This window comes from Dipodomys spectabilis, unplaced genomic scaffold, assembly GCF_019054845.1.
Source record: "Dipodomys spectabilis isolate Male_0828 unplaced genomic scaffold, ASM1905484v1 ptg000098l, whole genome shotgun sequence".
Lineage (NCBI taxonomy): Eukaryota > Metazoa > Chordata > Mammalia > Rodentia > Heteromyidae > Dipodomys > Dipodomys spectabilis.
The window spans coordinates 14,090,560-14,108,398 of NW_024870775.1; the positions used below are offsets into that span (position 1 = coordinate 14,090,560).

General features: G+C 44.4%; 1 protein-coding gene across 1 annotated transcript in view; it reads right to left on the bottom strand.

Moving 5' to 3' along the window:
* Positions 1–11,063, bottom strand: part of LOC122113722 (semaphorin-4D-like) — a 34,143-nt gene extending 23,080 nt beyond the window's left edge. Inside the window, exons 1-4 of the mRNA XM_042686800.1 lie at positions 11,017–11,063; positions 7,468–7,580; positions 5,489–5,634; positions 1,338–1,400 (exon numbers count right to left, since the gene is read on the bottom strand). Coding sequence (XP_042542734.1) covers positions 1,338–1,400; positions 5,489–5,634; positions 7,468–7,580; positions 11,017–11,063 — 369 coding nt within the window. The remainder of the gene's footprint in view (positions 1–1,337; positions 1,401–5,488; positions 5,635–7,467; positions 7,581–11,016) is intronic.
* Positions 11,064–17,839: the final 6,776 nt, after the last annotated feature.

Below are 17,839 nucleotides of genomic sequence, written 5' to 3' on the forward strand. Positions count from 1 at the left end.
TGCTGCTCAGCGAATCCCAAGCTTCATTCCCATACACAGAGCTGGAAACAGCATTGTTGGGGGCCCAGAACACAGGCGGGGAGAGATTGGGTTGAGAGCAGCTGTGCTCAGCTCTTCCTCATAGAGGCCCACGCAGGAAAACAAAGATGCCATTCAGGAGCACACATAGTATATTAAGGAGAACACAACTTGGATCCTATTTTCTCCAGTCTGAAATTGTCTCAAAGTAAGAAAGATTCTTTTGGCTGTGACTGTTTCCAAACTGGTGGGATGGAATTTATAATGAGCTCCACTCCACGGGGCAAGGAAGGTGGGGCTCCCTATCATTGTCTGTCCTCCACACACTGGGCACCTCTTCAATAAATTTCATTTCTCTCTAAAGAGCCTGCGCTGTGTAAGATTCCTGCAGTGTCTGCTGTCCTCTCCCTTCTTCAGGGAACACTAGGTTTAATGCCTGAGAAAAAGTGTTTAGCATTTCTCTAAGGAAGTTAAAGGAGACAGGTGCTGGTTGCTCATCCCCGTAATCTTAGCTCCTCAGGTGGCTGAGATGTAAGGATTGTGGATCAACACCAGCCCAGGCAGGAAAGTCTGGGAGACTCTTATCTCCAATTAGTCACAGAAAAAGCCAGAAGTAGAGTTGTGGCTCAAGTGGTAGAGTGCTAGACTTGAGCAAAAGGAGTTTAGACCCAGAGTTCAAGCCCCAGGACTGGAAAAAGAAAGAAAGAAAAGATAGTTGAAAAGAAAACCCTTGGGGTTAAAAAGAATCTGCTTTGCAATTAGTTGACACTTGGTGAAATTTGCTGTACTTCAGCTGTCACAAGCAATGATCCGGGTCAACTGAACTCTCACAGTCTGGGAACACGGATGTCTGCCTGGCACCAGGCAGAGACAACAGTGGCTCCGTGGGTAAGGATAACGCAGTGCTATGGAGGGAAGGGACACTCTCTCAGGGCTCCCTGGATGGTTATGCCAAGGTGCTTAAGGGATGGGCTTCTACTCAGAATCCTCAAGTCTTCACTATGGCCCCAGATGTCAGGCTTCAGGGAAGACCAGGCATCTTAAATTTTACACCATGGGTCAATGGTCATTTGAAACCATTTTCCACAGTCAGATTCTCAGACAGAAATAAATCTAAAATTATATGAAGTAGAGCATATTTCCTAAGTTCCTACCTTATCTGTGCAGGAGCAGAAGGAATGAGCTGTCATTGTCTAACAGAGCCCGTCAGGACCATTCAACCACACACCATGCCCAGCTGCATGCAGAAGATGCAGCACTCATAGGATTCAACAACCAAGACATATGTGTGGGGCTTTGTAATAGGCAAAAGCACTTACTTCTTTTGATGGGTCTTTTTTTAAGCACTCTGTTCGGTTGCCTTGTGAGACCTTCCAGTATACCTGTTAGAAAGAATGAATAATAAATTAAAAATGGGGTTAAAATGCCCAGCTTCAAAACCACACAAGAGTTCAGATCCCAGAAGTTGCTAAACTGGGGGGGGGGCCCGGGGGGGGGGGGAAATCCTTCAGATTGGAAAGAGGGTTGGAAAGCCATATAGGGCTTTTCTGAACATTCTGAGAATCACAGCCTTTGGTTCACTATGAAAGCAGAGCAGAAATTCAAATGTTCAAAGTGGAAAAAAAAATTGCTTTTGTCAAAAAACGTAAACTTTGAAGTGGTTATTTCATCCTCTTTAACAGACTATATGCAGCACTATTCATGAAAACTAAGATTTGGAAATGGCCTTGGTGCCCACCAGTAGATGAATGGATGAAATCCTCATATAGCTACACAATGAAGTATGATTCATCCACAACAGAGAATGAATGCCAGTCACTTTCAGCAAAATGCACGGAACTAGATCATGTTCAGTGAAAAATCCAGACATACAAGGACAAGGACTGCATGTTCTCTCTCATATGTAGAAGCTAGCGATAATCAACCTAGAATTGCAGTAGTTAGGAAGGGTGTGGTTGGATCAAAATTCCTAGGTCTGGGCAGAATACATTTTATGGATATGAAAATATTAATTCCTATAATTAAGACATGCTAATTAAAAGGCGGCTTTGACACCAGTTTAAAATGTGAGCCCTGTAGTTGTCTCCTTCAGAGGACAGAGCAATTCTGATTCTCTACATGTGCTGGCAGCAGCGGACAGTGACAGTGTTCACAGCACTGTCACTCAGTGCTATTCTTCAGAAGATTTTCCATACAGGAGCTGTTGAGGTGGGGCCCACATTCCAAGGCCATCACAGGACAGAAAGGGAACAGCTCAACATGGAAGAGATCCCTAGGCTCCTGTCTTTACCTACCTGGAATGACCATCAGTCTCTTCTTTGTGTGGTCCCCCAAAATGAGAAGATGTAACAATCTGGCCACTTAGAGACTCACACAGGAGTCCCCCAAAAATGAGAAGACGTAACAATCTGGCCACACAGTTGTGGAGATTTACAGTCAGGAAACACTTGCAAGAGGAGAGCCTAGGCGAGGGATTTTTCCAAACTAACGGTGGGTTCCTACAAATGTCTCTGTGGCAAATAATCCCCACAAGGTGATGTCACCACCACAGACATCTAACTTGAACAAGGTTCTACGTAACTGTCAGTTTCTCTCAAGGATAGAAAGGGCAGCTGAATTCTTCATCCACCTGTGTGCAGTCCCCAAGGTCAGGGCAAAATCCACAACTAGCCCTGTATCAATTTCCTTGGGCCAGACAGGGCCCTGCCCCTGGTGAAAAGGAAAACCCAACTCAGACAGAAGAGTAGCTGAGTGAGAATTGAGCCTACCACACCCTGTGCTTGGTGACTTGTGAGATACATACTATTTCCAAAGGGTAAGGCCAGAAACTCAATGATGTGTCTGTTAACCAGAAAATGAGAATAAGGAATACTCTGGAGACAAAGACAGAACAGAGACATAACAATTGGGGACAGAAGACACTCAATATCAGCCTGGACCAGCCTCACTCAGAGAGGAAAGAAATGATCCTAAGGCTACTAGGTCCCAGGAGCCAACCCAAGGCCTGCCTCTGGTCAATGATTGTCACTGAGCATCAAAGAAAGACCCAGGATTGGGGGTGTAGCCCAACACACATGAGGTGTGGTTCCACCCCCAGAACTACACAAATCAAAGAAAATAGACTTGGTCAGCATGAGGTGAAATCAAAATGTTAAAAGTCTCTGTGATTTAAAAAAAACAACAACATTAAACCATCAAACCATCAAAACCTCTCTCTTGCCCTCTGGATGGAACTAAGTCCTGAACTCCTTATTCTGAAAACTGGAAAACAAATTCAAGCCTGCATTTGATGTTCACATGTCACAGTGGCTCAGAAGAGAAGAATCTGTCTGCAGAAAGTGCCTGACTTTTCTGGCCCCTTATCAGGGAAAGTTCTGGTCCCAAGCCATCCCTAGAGGAAGATAAGAAATGCCAGAGGTCTGCTTCTTCTAGTGTAAGGATACAAGAAGTAATATCAAGGCTTGGACACAAACCAGAGTACAGAGTGGCTTTCACAATAAGGAAGCTGAAGCTGACCTGAGGAACAGAGATGGATAGAATGGATCTATCACTGACTTCCCCTGGATTTAGTCATATCTCTGAATAAACAAAAGTATTATTGAGCAATTTGGTGAAATTTGATTGCAATAGTTGACTAATGGGATTGCATTAAGGAAAACGTTTCTGCATAGTGAAGGATATAGTTATCAAGCTAAGAAGACAATGTACAGATTGGGAGACAATCTTTGCCAGCTATATGTCTGACAAAGGCCTAATAACCAGAATATACAAGGAGCTCAAAAAATAAACCCTCAATCAGTAACCCAATTAATGAATGGGTAAAAGAGCTAAATAGAGACTTTTTAGAAGAAGTGAAAATATTTAAAGAGAAATATTTTAGAAGAAGTAAAAAAGAAGTCAATAAACAAAAGAAGAAATGTCCAACATCTCTGACCAAAAGGGAAGTGCAATTCAAAACCACATTGAGAGTTCATCTTCAGTAAGAATGGCCATCATCAAGAATACAAACAACAACAAACGTTGGTAAAGATGTGAGGGAAAAAGGGATCTTTTACACTGTTGGTAAGAACGTAAATTAGTGCAATCACTATGGAAGATAGTGCAACTACTATGGAGATTCCTCAAAAAAATAAAAATAGAACTATGTTATGATTCAGTGAGAACCTTCTTGAACATTTTTCAAAACAAGTCAAGATGCTATAAAGTAACTTACAGAAGATGAATGAAGAGTGGAAATGCAGCCAAGAATGCAATGTAGATACTAAAAAAATTAAGAAGTGTAAGAGACAAGGTGGGTTGGGGAGATGGGTGAGAATGATCAAGATGCATTATATTCATGAACTGCTTCGTTAAAAGGCACCTCCTTTGTACAACTAAAAGACAATGCAATATAAATAAATAAAAAGACACTTGCACAAACATGTTTGTTGTGTAATATTTACCATAGTGAAGTTATAGAAACTTGCCCTGTAAGGACAAGTAGGTGAAGAAAATGTGATACATATATAGATTCATGAACATGTGTGCAATATATATATATATATATATATATATACATATATATATATATATATATATATATTCATCTATCAGGAAGGATGATATTATGGTATTTTCAGGGAAATAGATGGACCTGTAAAAAAATATGTGAAGTGTCAGGCTCAGAGACAAAGCTTGTTGTTTTCTCTTGTATGTCAAAATTAGCTCTAAATTATCAATGTGTATGAAAACATATACAGGGCCATAAGCATATATACATATATATGTATATGTATACACACACAACCACACACACAATCAAACTGACAAGAGAACTGCATGTGCAGAGGTGGATTCCAGTGGTGTTACTACTTTGAGCAATTAACTGACAGTTTAAGCAAATGAATACCAGAAAGCTGAAACTATTTTTTTTTTTTTTGTCTGAGAGGGTTGGGGGTTTAAGGAGAGGGAAGTGGACAAATAGAGAAAGAAATGGTGAGCAAATATAGACATAATACTCAAAAATCATGTGTGAAGATGGAATTAGGTAACTTGAGGGGCTGGGTGGGGTCCCTTTAGATTGGGGATGGTGGTGGAGGGGTGACACTGATCACGATGCACTGTACTCATAAATGGACATGTTGAATTGAAAACCCTTTGTTTATCTACTTAAAGATAACAATTTTGTTTTTAAAGAACTGCACAGATGAGTGTGGAACTGGAATTTTCCTCAGTGCCATCAGTGGCAGGAAATATGCCAGATGGGAATGAAGTCTGGTCTGTGGAAGCTACACAGATAGAAGATGGGCACGGTGAAAATTCATCCATAGGGTTAAAGGAAAAGATGAAAATGGAGGGAGACTGGTGACCTTTGGTGGATACCCGAAATGATGTTGCAAAATGACAGGAGAGGAATGATGTTCTGAGAATGAGAAAGGCTACCTGCTTCAGCAGGCTGCACAGAGCTAGGGGAGTGAGGCTCAGGACCCACCTCATTCTGCTTCTGAGAAATGTTGAATACGTTCACTGCAAAGATGGCCTCCCGGGCCCCCACGTACAGTGTGTTCTGGTCTTCACTGAGCAGCAAAACTGAGTAGTTGAAGATGCCTGGTTCATGAAACTCCATCAGATCTACCTCTGTGGGAGAGAAGAAGGATCAGAAGCAGGAAGGAAAGACAGAGTATAGACATGTTGAGCCTGGACAGTCCATTCAGTGACTGTGATGGAAGGCTGTGCCCAGATGTGTTGCTGCCACAGAGGAGACTGGAAAGTCTCCATGGTTGACTTGCAATAGTGCCATCACCTGCCTGTCAATGGTCAGCTCACAGCGAATCTCTGCAGTGTGTGTGTGTGTGTGTGTGTGTGTGTGTGTGTGTGTGTGTGAGTGTGTGTGTGACATGAGTCTGTGGTGCACCTTTCTTTTTTTTCCCCTACAAAGTTCAAGCCCCCTATTCAGTGGCTTCTCAGGGAAACACAGGCCAGATATCTTCACCTGACATTTCCTACCTCAGCTATGTGTCTTTCACTATCTATAGATTAGGTCTAGGGAAAAAAAAATACAGTGATTTAGAAGTTTTTTAAAAAATGAGATAAAGTCCCAATTCTGAGATAACTACATTCATGCCTGTGACTCAAAAGGATTGTACATGACTCAGTCTAGCCTGAACATCTCACCTCAGCCTCCTGAGAGCTAGGATTACAGGTGTGCACCACCATACCCAACTAAGCAGTATTTTTAAAGAAGTTGTTTAGCTAGGAACTTGTTGTTCATGCCTGTAATCCTAGCTACTCAGGAGGATGAGATCTGAGAATCCCAATTAAAAGCCAGGCTGGGCAAAAGAGTCCCTGAGACTCTTATCTCTAGCTAATCAGCAAAAAGCCAGAAGTGGAGTTGTGGCTCAAGCGGTACAGAGCCACTCTTGAGCGGAAAAAAGGCAAGTGAAAGTGTGAGGCCTTGAGTTCAAGCTCCAGACACACACACACACACACATACACACACACACACACACACACACACACACACACACACACGAGTCATTTAATCTGTCTGTACTAGTGTTAATTCTAGGTTGTCTTTCACGCATTTGTGATACGTGTCTATCTAGTTGGAATCAAGGGTTCGGGAATTGTCTTCAGTTCCTTGTAGCACATTACTTCTCCCCCATGATGTTCCCTCTGCCTGCACTACCGCTTATGACTGTGTCACATTCATTTGAGGCTGGGAGCCCAACCTCCGGCGTCTCTTTTCCAAAGCTGTGACTAATTTCAACAGCTGTTATCTCACTGTAGCTCCATCATTTGTCCTACAATTTTTCTTATTAAGCCCTGGAAAGCATGAATAGTATTTTCTGAAATTCCCAGTACCCTTCAAATTGCCCAGCACATGGTAGATACCCAATAACTTAAGACAACTCAAAACAACACAGAACAGGAAAAAACATGACAAGGCTCACTGCGCTAAGGCTAAGTGCACTCCAGACACAAGTTCTAGCTCTGAAAAATATCAGCCCAGACATGTCGAGGACATTATTCAGCATTCAGTATGGAAGTTCTCCATTCCCTGAGCCAGAGACCTGGGGGCCAAAACAGGCCCTAGGAGAAGAAATAATCACAGTTGAGATCAATAAGCAGGAACAAATGATCATGGTCAATAGTTCAGCTTTGTGTCCGTCTGAGGAGCTGTCCTTGCCTCTCCATTCTCTCCGGGTATGTGGAGCAGACACTTGCCTTGGAGGATATCATTTTGGACATGACAGGGTTCTCAGTAGGAGGCTTCCCTTCAGGGTTCCCCAATTCCTGAGCAAGCCCTGTGTACTACATTTCCCATTACCAAAGTACTGCGTAGACCACCTGATCACACGAAGACCCCAGTGAGTACACAACAGGTCAAGGGCTGGGAACTCAGCCATCCATCCCAGCATCCCGGCATCACAGCAACAACACTGGAATCTACATAGTCCTGTCCCTCACCTTCAAGATTCCAGTTGATGCGTGGTATTGGCCCATATGCTGTCACTGTCCCAAACGTCATCACAAGGGCTGTCACAAGCCCTCCAAAGAGGCTGTGCATCCTGACGGTGCTGCTTTAGGTGAGATGATGTTCACAGCTCAGGGTTGCGAGCTGAGATCTGGCCACCCTCACCTTCTGGGTGTCAACATCCACCACTGCTTTCTTACAGCCTGCAGACACACCATTGGAAGAGGGAAAAGCAAGGTTACCCATCAGACTCGGTGGCCACATGCTGCCCCTACTTCTCAGTGTCTCCTCATCTCTCCTCTGCCACTTCTTTTGCCCAAGTCCATCTGCTGTGGAGTAGAAGTTGTAGGGCAGGGGCTCCTGGAGGGTAGTTGCCCAAAGACACAGGACAATGCTGTAGCCACAAGACTCCAGTACCTTCTCCCACCTCCACCTGGCATAAGTGTCAGACTCAGTGGTGGGCCTGATTCAGGCTGCAGGGATGCAGGCTGCTCTTCACTGATGGGCTTCCTTCCTACCTGGCTTCCATGGATGGTGGGTAACCAGACATACAGGAAGGACACAGAACCAGAGTTTATTTCCCCAAAGACCTAAATTTTCCACGTCCTGTAATGGCCATCAAAGGAAAATGGCCAGAGAGAGTAGAGAGCTGCAAAGATGAAATGTACCTTGGACATGATAAATTATACAGGATGCCAGACATTCACATTGAGATCAAAGGAGGATATTCTTAGGAGAGGATCACAAGTGCTCAATAGCTATATGAATATGATCCTATAAAAATGATGTTTACTGAAATGAACTCCAAGAAGTGGAAGCAAGAGGGTTTTTTGTTATGTTTCTTTTTTCTCTCTTCTTCTTGTTTTCCTTCCCTTTGTTACAATTTTTTATTTCTGTACCTTTTGTCCTATCTGTTTGGGGGAGGCTTAGGGAGAGCACAGAAGTGGTGGGACAAAGGGTGAATAAATGCAGAAGTGATACTCACCAGAAACGGTGTTTAAAATGAACCATATAACTTGGTGGGGGACGGAGGGGGAAACTGAGAGAACATGAGGGATGAAGATATAAAAGGAGGGTAAGAGGTTACACAAGGCCCCCAGTGAATGCAGGGAGCAAATGTGAAGGAAGAAGCTGTGTTGGCGGGAGGCAGGGTGCTCTCAATGTCTTTCTCCTTATGGCTCCTGTCACCGTCCCACAGATCTAAGGGAACGTGTTTTCTTTTCTTTTCTTTTTTGATTGTACCAAGGCTTGAAAATGCATGGCCTCTGACTCTGGCTTGTTTGCTAGGCCAGTGGTTTTCCACTGAAGTTATGCCCCAGCCCAGCTTTAGCTGCTGAATTGGAAATGGAGTCTCGTGGACATTTTTCCCCAGACTTGCTTTGAACCAAGACTCTCCAGCTCGCTGCCTGAGGAGCGATGATCTAGGCATGAGCCCCCAGCACTGCTTTAGGGAAACAGTTGTGGAACAATATCTCAAAGCAGCCTTCTTCCCTGTACCATTTCCACAGCCAAGTACAAGGGCAAAGAGGGAAAGCAGAAATAGATATACCAGTCAGAAATAGTATCACAGTCTTCTCAGAATGAGGTATTGTGTCGATGTCACCTCTAACCCTTTCTGACTTTGTTTCAATATAATAATGCCTACAAGCTCCTTATACCCTTCATCCTGAAAACCCTAAGACCAGTCAAAGCAGCATACTTGTGTGGTGTCAAAGACAAATAAAAATCAAAAGGGCTAGATACTTTTATCAAAAGGTGGAGCGCTTGCCTAGCACATATAATCATTTTACATTAGTTGTTCACATGCATTTGATTATGACAGTTTCACATATATTTATATTCACCCATGTATCCCAATCAATCCCTCAGCCCATGTCATTACTCTTCGTCGCTTCAAACTCTTTTCAAGATAATTTCAGCAGGTTTTGTTGTTCTATTTTTGTATTTGAAAAGCAACTACTTTTCCTTTCTTAGGATTTAAAACTTCTGCGATTACGTTATCTTGTATTTGATATCAGATTAAAAATTCTCTAACTGGGCATGGTTCCTAGCCTTCCCTCTTGAGAAGCTGAGGTAGGAAGATCATGAGTTCAAGGGCAGCCTAGGCTATACAGAAACACCTTAACTACCTCCCACGACCACTAAAAAAAAACACCCCAAATTGTGAAAGGCCTGGTGCTTTCTACTGTACTTTAGACCCACTCTGTAGTCATCCCTGCCAGCATGTCCTTGGTTAAGTTTTGACCTAATGAATTGTTCTTCTGGTTGAATTACATGCATACATGTTCATATACCTTTACAAGGGAATATTCTTGGTACTCTTCCATATCAATGAGAATTATGTTCTTTTTCCTCTTTCTTTCTTTATAGTTGCAGTACCAGGGGTTGAATCCAGGGGTTCACATGTACTAAGCACCTACTGTGACTTCTCAAGCTGAACTTTCTCTGATGAGAACTCTCATGGCCCTTACTTTATTCTCTTTCTCATGTATCCTGACAGGTCTTAGCTACACATAGCTTCTGGTTCTGCCCCCATACTCCCCTACATCCTGATTACTTCAGGCCACCTCCTATTCCTTGCTGTGTAGCTTTCATCTGGCTCCTGCTACCAGAGAGGGAAATGAGTTATCATGTGCTAAGTGTGTCTCTAAGTCCCCCACCTCTATTTCATCCTTTCTGACAGGGTAGGTGTCATTATCATACTGTCTGGCTCAATCTTTCCAACGCCCCTGCAGGGTGTGTACAAAATGGGCTTAGCCTCCAGCCGGTTTTTCCCTAAAAGGTAACCCACAACATGGCAGGCACATGCCTTTTCCTTGAGCTGATGGAGTTAAAAAAAAAAAACACCACACAGCGGCCTACTTCCAGGCCCCAAGTATTGTCAGGATGTGCTCAAGCTCTGTAAAGAGCAAACAAGTATGAGAGCCGGACTAGACACCAGACTAGGTGCTGCCTGCATCCTGCAGCCCACGACCTTTCTGCCTGTGCACAGGCCCCCTTCTCCACCCATGACACCCAGCACTGTGTCCCAAGGACCCATAGGGCATTTTCCTTGGAAACAGAGGCTCCAACCTTTTCCAGGGTATTAGTTGCACATTGTACAGGACTCCTGGTGTGTTGCACGTGCCTGTGGTGGAAGGAGATGATGCTATTTATCATACCACCTTCTTCTCCAGGCTGGCAGCCTCCTGCCCTGCCACCCCTGACCTAGCCCAGCTGCACAGGCAAGTAGAACCCCTCTGCATTATGTAGGTATTATAGTACAGCAAGTCAGGATAGGTCCAGGCTCAAGTGGGAATTTCTTTTAAAGTTTCAAAACCAAAAATGCTACTGTTTAGCAAGATGCTTCCATCACTAGCAGTTTTCTTGGAAATACACAGTCCAACTACAAAATAAGACCAGTTTAACCAGGGGTTATAAACAAGACCCAGTGTGAAGGTTGCCTGAGCCAATACAAGGCTCTTCCTGGGAATACAGTCACTAGATCGTGGCCGTGCTATGAGAAGAACCACCTGCTCCTGGAAGGCTGAGTTTCAACTTACTCCTGGCAGGAGAAGGAACACTGATCAGTGGGGATGCCAGGTGCCATCTTCCTGCTGAAGACCACAGAGTTCTGAACATGCTATATGTGTGTCACCTCAACCAATTCACTGGAAACTACCAGTCTGAAGAACCTCCAGGAACTTCACCTTGGTCCTTAGTATCAGGTAAGCACCTTGAAACTCTGCCAAGCTGTCCTCAAACTCTCAGCCTTAGGAAACCCTTTAGCCTCAGCCTCCTGAGAAGTTGGTACTACTCAGAAATCTGCTATGAAGCATACCTCTGCTACTTCTTCACATTCAAAACAAAATGTCCCACATCCTATTAGTAGCAACACCAAGACATTAAAAATGAAATAACAATACAACCCTCCATCTGCCTTGGACTGGAGTGAGCAATGCTGGGGCTACATCTCTCCCTGGAAGGCCTAAGCCTTTTCCAGCTGAGAGCACCAGGGTTCTCCTTACCCCAATGCAATTTCTCTGCAACCTTTGCCATGCTAGCAGACAGATTTCCCACTTGTTTCTAGTTTCCAAATAGTCAAATGACCCTCTAGAAAACGGTGGCAAATTCAACATCGAATGTAACGTTGATGAACTGTAACCAGTCATCTTACCTGATCTTGTTACCCACCCTATCCTCCCTGCAGACCATGAAGGTAGACATTCTTCTAGACTTCCGCACAAGGAGTCACAAATATGGGGAACAAATGAAGATCCTAAGTTCATAACTTTGAGGACCCCAGAAGTCTGACCCAGCACTGCTGCTGATGCTGAAGAAGGTGGGAAGAAAGAGGGACATGGCCCTGGCAGAGAGCTCTGTCCTTAGGAGCACACATGTGAACTTGAGGTAGCAGAGAGGGTGGAGGAAGTGAGCTGTGTTAACTACCCCAAGTCCCCCAATATTGTAATCACAGGAACCCCAGTCTCATACTCAGAAAACAGAAAATTATCCCATTCTTGTCTCCCTGGTATGCTTACCAGAGCATACCAGTCCTGGCAACCCAGATCCCTCGGCGATGGTACCTGACTTGGAATTCTGCAGGATGAATTCACAAATTGTGGTCTGCTGGCCCACAATAAATAGTGTGGCTCCTCCAAGCAGGAAATGCTACCATAGGTGAGGTGCCTCCTGGTCTCAGTGTTGCATCTCTTTCCAATTGGCTTAGAAGAGCGTGAAGTTGAGAAAGGTAACAGTACGCATTCACCTACACAGTCCTACACCCATGATCAGAGTCATCTAACCCTTGCTGATACCTTGAGGGCAGCAAGGAAGTTGACTCAATGCCAAGACTGGGGTAGGAATGACCTGTGAACGAAGTGGAACTATTTTCCAAAAAAGGTCTCAAAATAGATCTAGAACATTCTTTTTTTTTGGGGGGGGGGGGGGCGGGGTCAGGTCGTGGGGCCTGAACTCTGGCCCTGGGTGCTGTCCCTCAGCTCTTCAGCTCAAGGCTAGCACTCTATCACTTGAGCCACAGCGCCACTTCCGGCTTTTTTTTTATTGTGAAAATACTGTACAGAGGGGTTACAATTACATGGGCAAGATAATGAGTACATTTCTTATCAAGCTTTGTAGTCTCCTCCTTGGTTTCCCCTTCCCATCCCTTCCCATCCTCTCCCGCACCCCACCCCCACTCAATCCTCCCCGCCCGGCTTTTTTTTTTTCTTTTTGCTTATGTAGTGCTGAGGAATCAAACCCAGGGCCTCAGGGACACAAGGCAAGCACTCTACCACTGAGCCACCTTCCCAGCCCCTAGAATATTCTTATACTAAGATCAGATAGACTTCATCTACAGCTGGAAAGATGGCAAACAGAGTTCAAATTTCAGTACTATAAAATAAACTATTCCAAATCATAATTTTGCCTATTCTAAATTTTGCCACTTCTCTTATTCAGAACAAGGCCTGGCACTGGCTGAGTTCAATGAGCCAAGGGCAAGTTGCCTGGATTATGGCCAGGTGTCCTGCCGAAGAGAACCCTCTTTAAATGGTGCTATTCCAGAGGCCCAAACTGACCCAGCAATGATAAGAAGATGAGGCCTGAGACTGGGCACCACTCAGGCCTCATGATTTAGGACTCTTTAAGACATACAAATGTTTAAAAGATTTGGAAGTCTGTACTCACTCATCAGCCCTGGTGATGCGTTTATTCAGTTAGAAGAGATGTGAGCTTGCCTTCCTCTCCGTAAGGAGCATCTTTCCATGAAAATGCCAAAGAACACTCACTACCCATCTCACTACCCACACTCACTACCCATCTCACACATTAACCTGCAGGGTTAATGAGGACTGAGAACCACACCAGGCAGGCAGTTCAAAGCACTCCAGTGCACGGGAGGAGACAATTTACTGTGATTGTTGCCTAGGGCTGGCTGCTGCCTGCAGTCAGGACAAATGGGCCACATCTTCCCAGGCAGAGTGAGAAACCAGCAGAGTTTGTGGCTCACCAAGGGAGGGAGAAACTGACCTAGGCTGTAGCAGGAGTCTGCTGGGCTCTGCTGGGCTTACATCCTCAGTCTGGAGAATGCCATACGTGGAAAGAACTCCACAAGGAGCGACCAAAAGCGACATGCACCCAGTTACTAGACATGGAATTGTAGGCCCACTTTCCAGTACTGTCCACAGAATCCATTTTATTTTTTCAACAGCAGTAGCCACCTTCATTCTCTCTTTCAATGGTCCTGCCACTAGGGGAAGTGGCCTTGAATCCATAGTTTCCATGAAGGCACATGTCCAACCTTCCCTCAGCCTAATCAGATCCATATCCTCAAACCTTGGTGTGAGTTTGGGTTCACTTCCAAGGTCCTTATCACTCTTGGGACTGCACCTTGTCCACCTGTGATGCTCTGGTCTGGTAAATTCCGTTGCACATTACAGAAAGTCACAGACCACAGACCACAGACCAATCACCTCATCTGTACTAGCTGTATCCAGGGTCCAGCTCAGCTTCTTTCTATAAGTTTGAGCTAGTGTCCCAACATGCCTAACTGTAATAACATTAAGATTTACAACCATAGCATTGCTATGATCATCTACCAAGCCTTCACCTAGCCCATCTAACCCTTCCAAGAGCAGGTGCTTAAAAACAACTCCCATAGGGATGCATGGAAGCTCATCTAATCCTATCTACTTGAGAGGCCTCTATTAGGAGAAATAGACCTTGAATCAGCCTGGGGAAAGGGTTAGGGAGAACCTATCTCAAATCAGCTGGTGGTGTGTGCTTGTTACCACAACTACATAAGACATATACGTAGGAGATCCTGGCATAGATCACCAAAACTGAGATCCTATCTGGTGAGTAACGAAAGAAAACTGGGATAGGGGCATGGCTCAAGTGTTGGAGGACCTGCCTAATCAGCACAGACTTGAGTTCAAACTTCAGTGCTATAACATAAACTCTTCAAAATGATAATTTTATCCATTCTAACTGACTTTTCCTTCAAAGAAACTAAAGAGATACAGGAAGATATTGTCCTCAGGGCCTGAAGAAACCCAACTTCAGGTTGCTGCTTGTGGCCTTGAGCACTTTCAGTCACATTAGGGAGCAGCTGCCAATCTGGCATCCCAACAGCTTTTCACCACACAGACACCTTGTGCTTTGTTGGCACTTCATGGGCTTAGCTATAAAATATTCAGTAATGAGTGAGCCAGGCCTGGTTACCAATAAGATCGCTCATTCTCTCCCAGAGAGTATCAGGGAGAAGGCTGTCTCCAGCCATTATGGAGGCATTTGTCTGTGGTTCCATCTACTCTGTACATGAAGTAGGAATTGAGTCTAGGAGTTCAAATCTAGAGTTGGGAACATTATAAGACTGTCAATAAAAAAAATAGTCTTCTCCAATATTAGTTGTGTATATGTTTGACATCAGGATTACTTACTTTGGTAGTGTGAACTTCAAATGAAGCTTAAAACAAAGCCAGTAGAGTTCGCAAAATGAAAGAGAACAGCAAGAGCGACAAGCCAGGTACTAAGGCTTCTGAGTAGGAGCTCAGAACCCATGCCATGTTTAGGTGGGCTCAATGCTAGGCCAGGCACTGGGAATTCAGGAGTAGGAAACAGAACATGGATTGTCATGAGTTCTGTGAGATCTTTTCTGGGTATGCCTACAGAGATACAGATAACACAACCAGAGACACTTGCATTTCCAGTATACAACAACAACAGGCACAGCAACCAAAGAGCAGCTGTCTCAGTGTCCTGCTCATAATCCATTTCTATGAGAGCCTAGAAGGCTCTACGTGGGCTTCAGATCCTATAGCACCTCAGCACAGATGATAGCCTTGTTAGTAGGAGACAGCTCCAAAAGACAGAGGACTGCTACTACCATTGCCCGGAAGAGGTCACTTGAAATATCAATACAACCATTGCCCAGTGCTGCTGCCTTCTGGTTCCTGGGGAACTGCAGGCTGGCAAGGCTACCCCTCAGCACTTGCAGAGCCTTCTCTACAACCCCATGGGGGAGGCCCAGGTCCTTGCATATGACTGACAATGAGCTCATGACACCCTTATCACTATCTATCTGAGAACTGACCTTAAGTAAGGAAAGACTCCAGACAGTAACTGGTCATCTGTCTCAAGAGTGGCCTATGGGTTAAGGGGAGATAACTCAGTCCCAGAAGCCTTCCTGACTGGGGAAGAAGCATATTTCTAACTCACCTCAGGGCAGTGTCAGATGGTCTTCTCCCGCAGGGAGAAAGAGCATGTCAGATGGTCTCCTGTGGGGAAAGAGTATGCTTCTAGCTCACCTTGGGGCAGTGTCAGATGATCTCCTGGGAAGTCAGCATTCTTGGGCTTTTTCTTACATTAACCCTTCCCTCCCTGAATGAAGAGTCATATCCCACCACAGACAGGCTCTGTGGGGACTGAGGTTCATCATTCAGAAACAGGCATCCTATACCAGCACCACAATTCCGGAAGGGGTCTCATTCAAGCTGAATGTATCCACAGAGGAGAGAAGCTGCTGCCTCAGCACACACAGAAAATCTGCTATAGCTGAAACTTATTACCACCTACCCACCCACCCGCCCCAGGCCATGATGCCAAGCCTGTCAGAAACAACAGATCAGGAAAGATGACCCTGAGCCCCCAGTGGATGGCCTGGGGTTCTCTGAAGCAGAGGATGAACACAGAAGTGGCAGAGGTGGAGACTTGCTGTGGTGTCTTGCGGGGGGGGGGGTCTGAGACAGGGCAGGGCAGCATGAGCAGCAACATTAGTGACCCCTTAGGCTTGAGCACCAGTCCCTGGATCCAAGCTACAGCAGGCCAGAATATGTTCATGCAAATGAAGAAAGAACCCTAAGTCCCCTTTCTTTTACTATTCTCTGCAGAAAGGCCCTGGGACAAATCATTCCTGCCTGTGCTTCAGAACTCTGCACCTGAAACCATCCCTACTCAGAGAGCACTGGCAAAACAGCCAGGATCCAGATTACAGGCAAGTGTTGAGGTTGATAATTCCTTCAATCCCCAAAGAAACTCAACACAACCACTAAGATAAGGTTTCCTCTAACACTTGGTTCTACATGTCCTGGAGGCAGACATAGTTTAGACAGAGCGAGAGAGAGACAAACTCTGTTGTGGTCCTTCCTTATTTTGCCAAGTGTGGTCTATCTAACCTTTTGTGGATAGAAGGTATCGTTATGTTGCCCAGGTTTGCCAAGGACTCATGTGTTCACACAAACCTCCTCTCCCAAAGGCCACAGTAGCTGGGATGATAAGTGAAGCCTTCCCCCTGCAGGGGTCTGCCTTAAGATAGGCATTGTCCTGTTAGGCTGCTTACCTTTCTACCCTGCCAGTAGTACACTGAAGATACATCCTAGGCATCCGCTTGTCCTTAACTCTTCCTTTTTCCTTTTCTTTTTGTCAACCATGGGGCTTGAACTCAGTGCCTTCACTGGTGGTTGTCTTTTGTTTTCATTTTTGTCAGCAGGATCAGGGTTTGAACTTAGTGATTCATGTTTCCGAGATAGGCATTCTATCACTTGAGCTGCGCCTCCAATCCTTTTGTTTCTCCTTTGTTGAACAGATATCACAATAATATATTAGAGTCAGAAACCAAAATAAACAAATAATGATAAATATAAATAAAATAATAAAAATAAACAAAATAATATGTCAATCAAATAGTTTCTACTTTGTACCTTAAAACCAAAGACACAACACATCATGCAAAAGGACACATGGTTAGACATCTTAACACCTATCAAAACACGCAAAGGCGTCTGCTTAAATATTCATCCAAACACACTGTTCTACTTGGCCTCTTTTCCCTGGGTTTTTCTCTTCCTTTCTTTTTTTATTTTAAATATTTTTATTATCAAAAGGAGCTGCTATAGAACAAAGCAGTTTATGATTACAGCATGTCTTGATCCATTTTACCCCCTTGTGACATTCTCACCCACACCTTCCCTCACTTTCTTTAATTTTTAGATTATGTATTAAAATTTTCTGTCACTTAACAAAGCAGTTTGTGTATACAATGCATTCTTTTTATTATTATTATAAAGGTGATGTACAGAGGGGTTTCAGTTATGTCAGGAGTGCATTTTGTTTTAAAGAATGCCACCTCTTCCCTTGCTCTCTCCTACTCTTTCCCTCCTATCCTCACCCACAAGTTATGTCATTCATTTTCAACATAGTGTCTAGTGAGTACCACTGCTGCATTTGTTCACCCTTTGTCTCTAATGTCTATTGTTTGCTTTGAGACTCTTGGTCACTTCAAGTGTCTTGTTCTTAGGATGTTGCTGAGCTATGTAATGGATGAAGACTTCTTGGATGGTTCCTGGGTTTAGTCTCCCAGTTTACAGTGTCCACCCTAGAAACTAG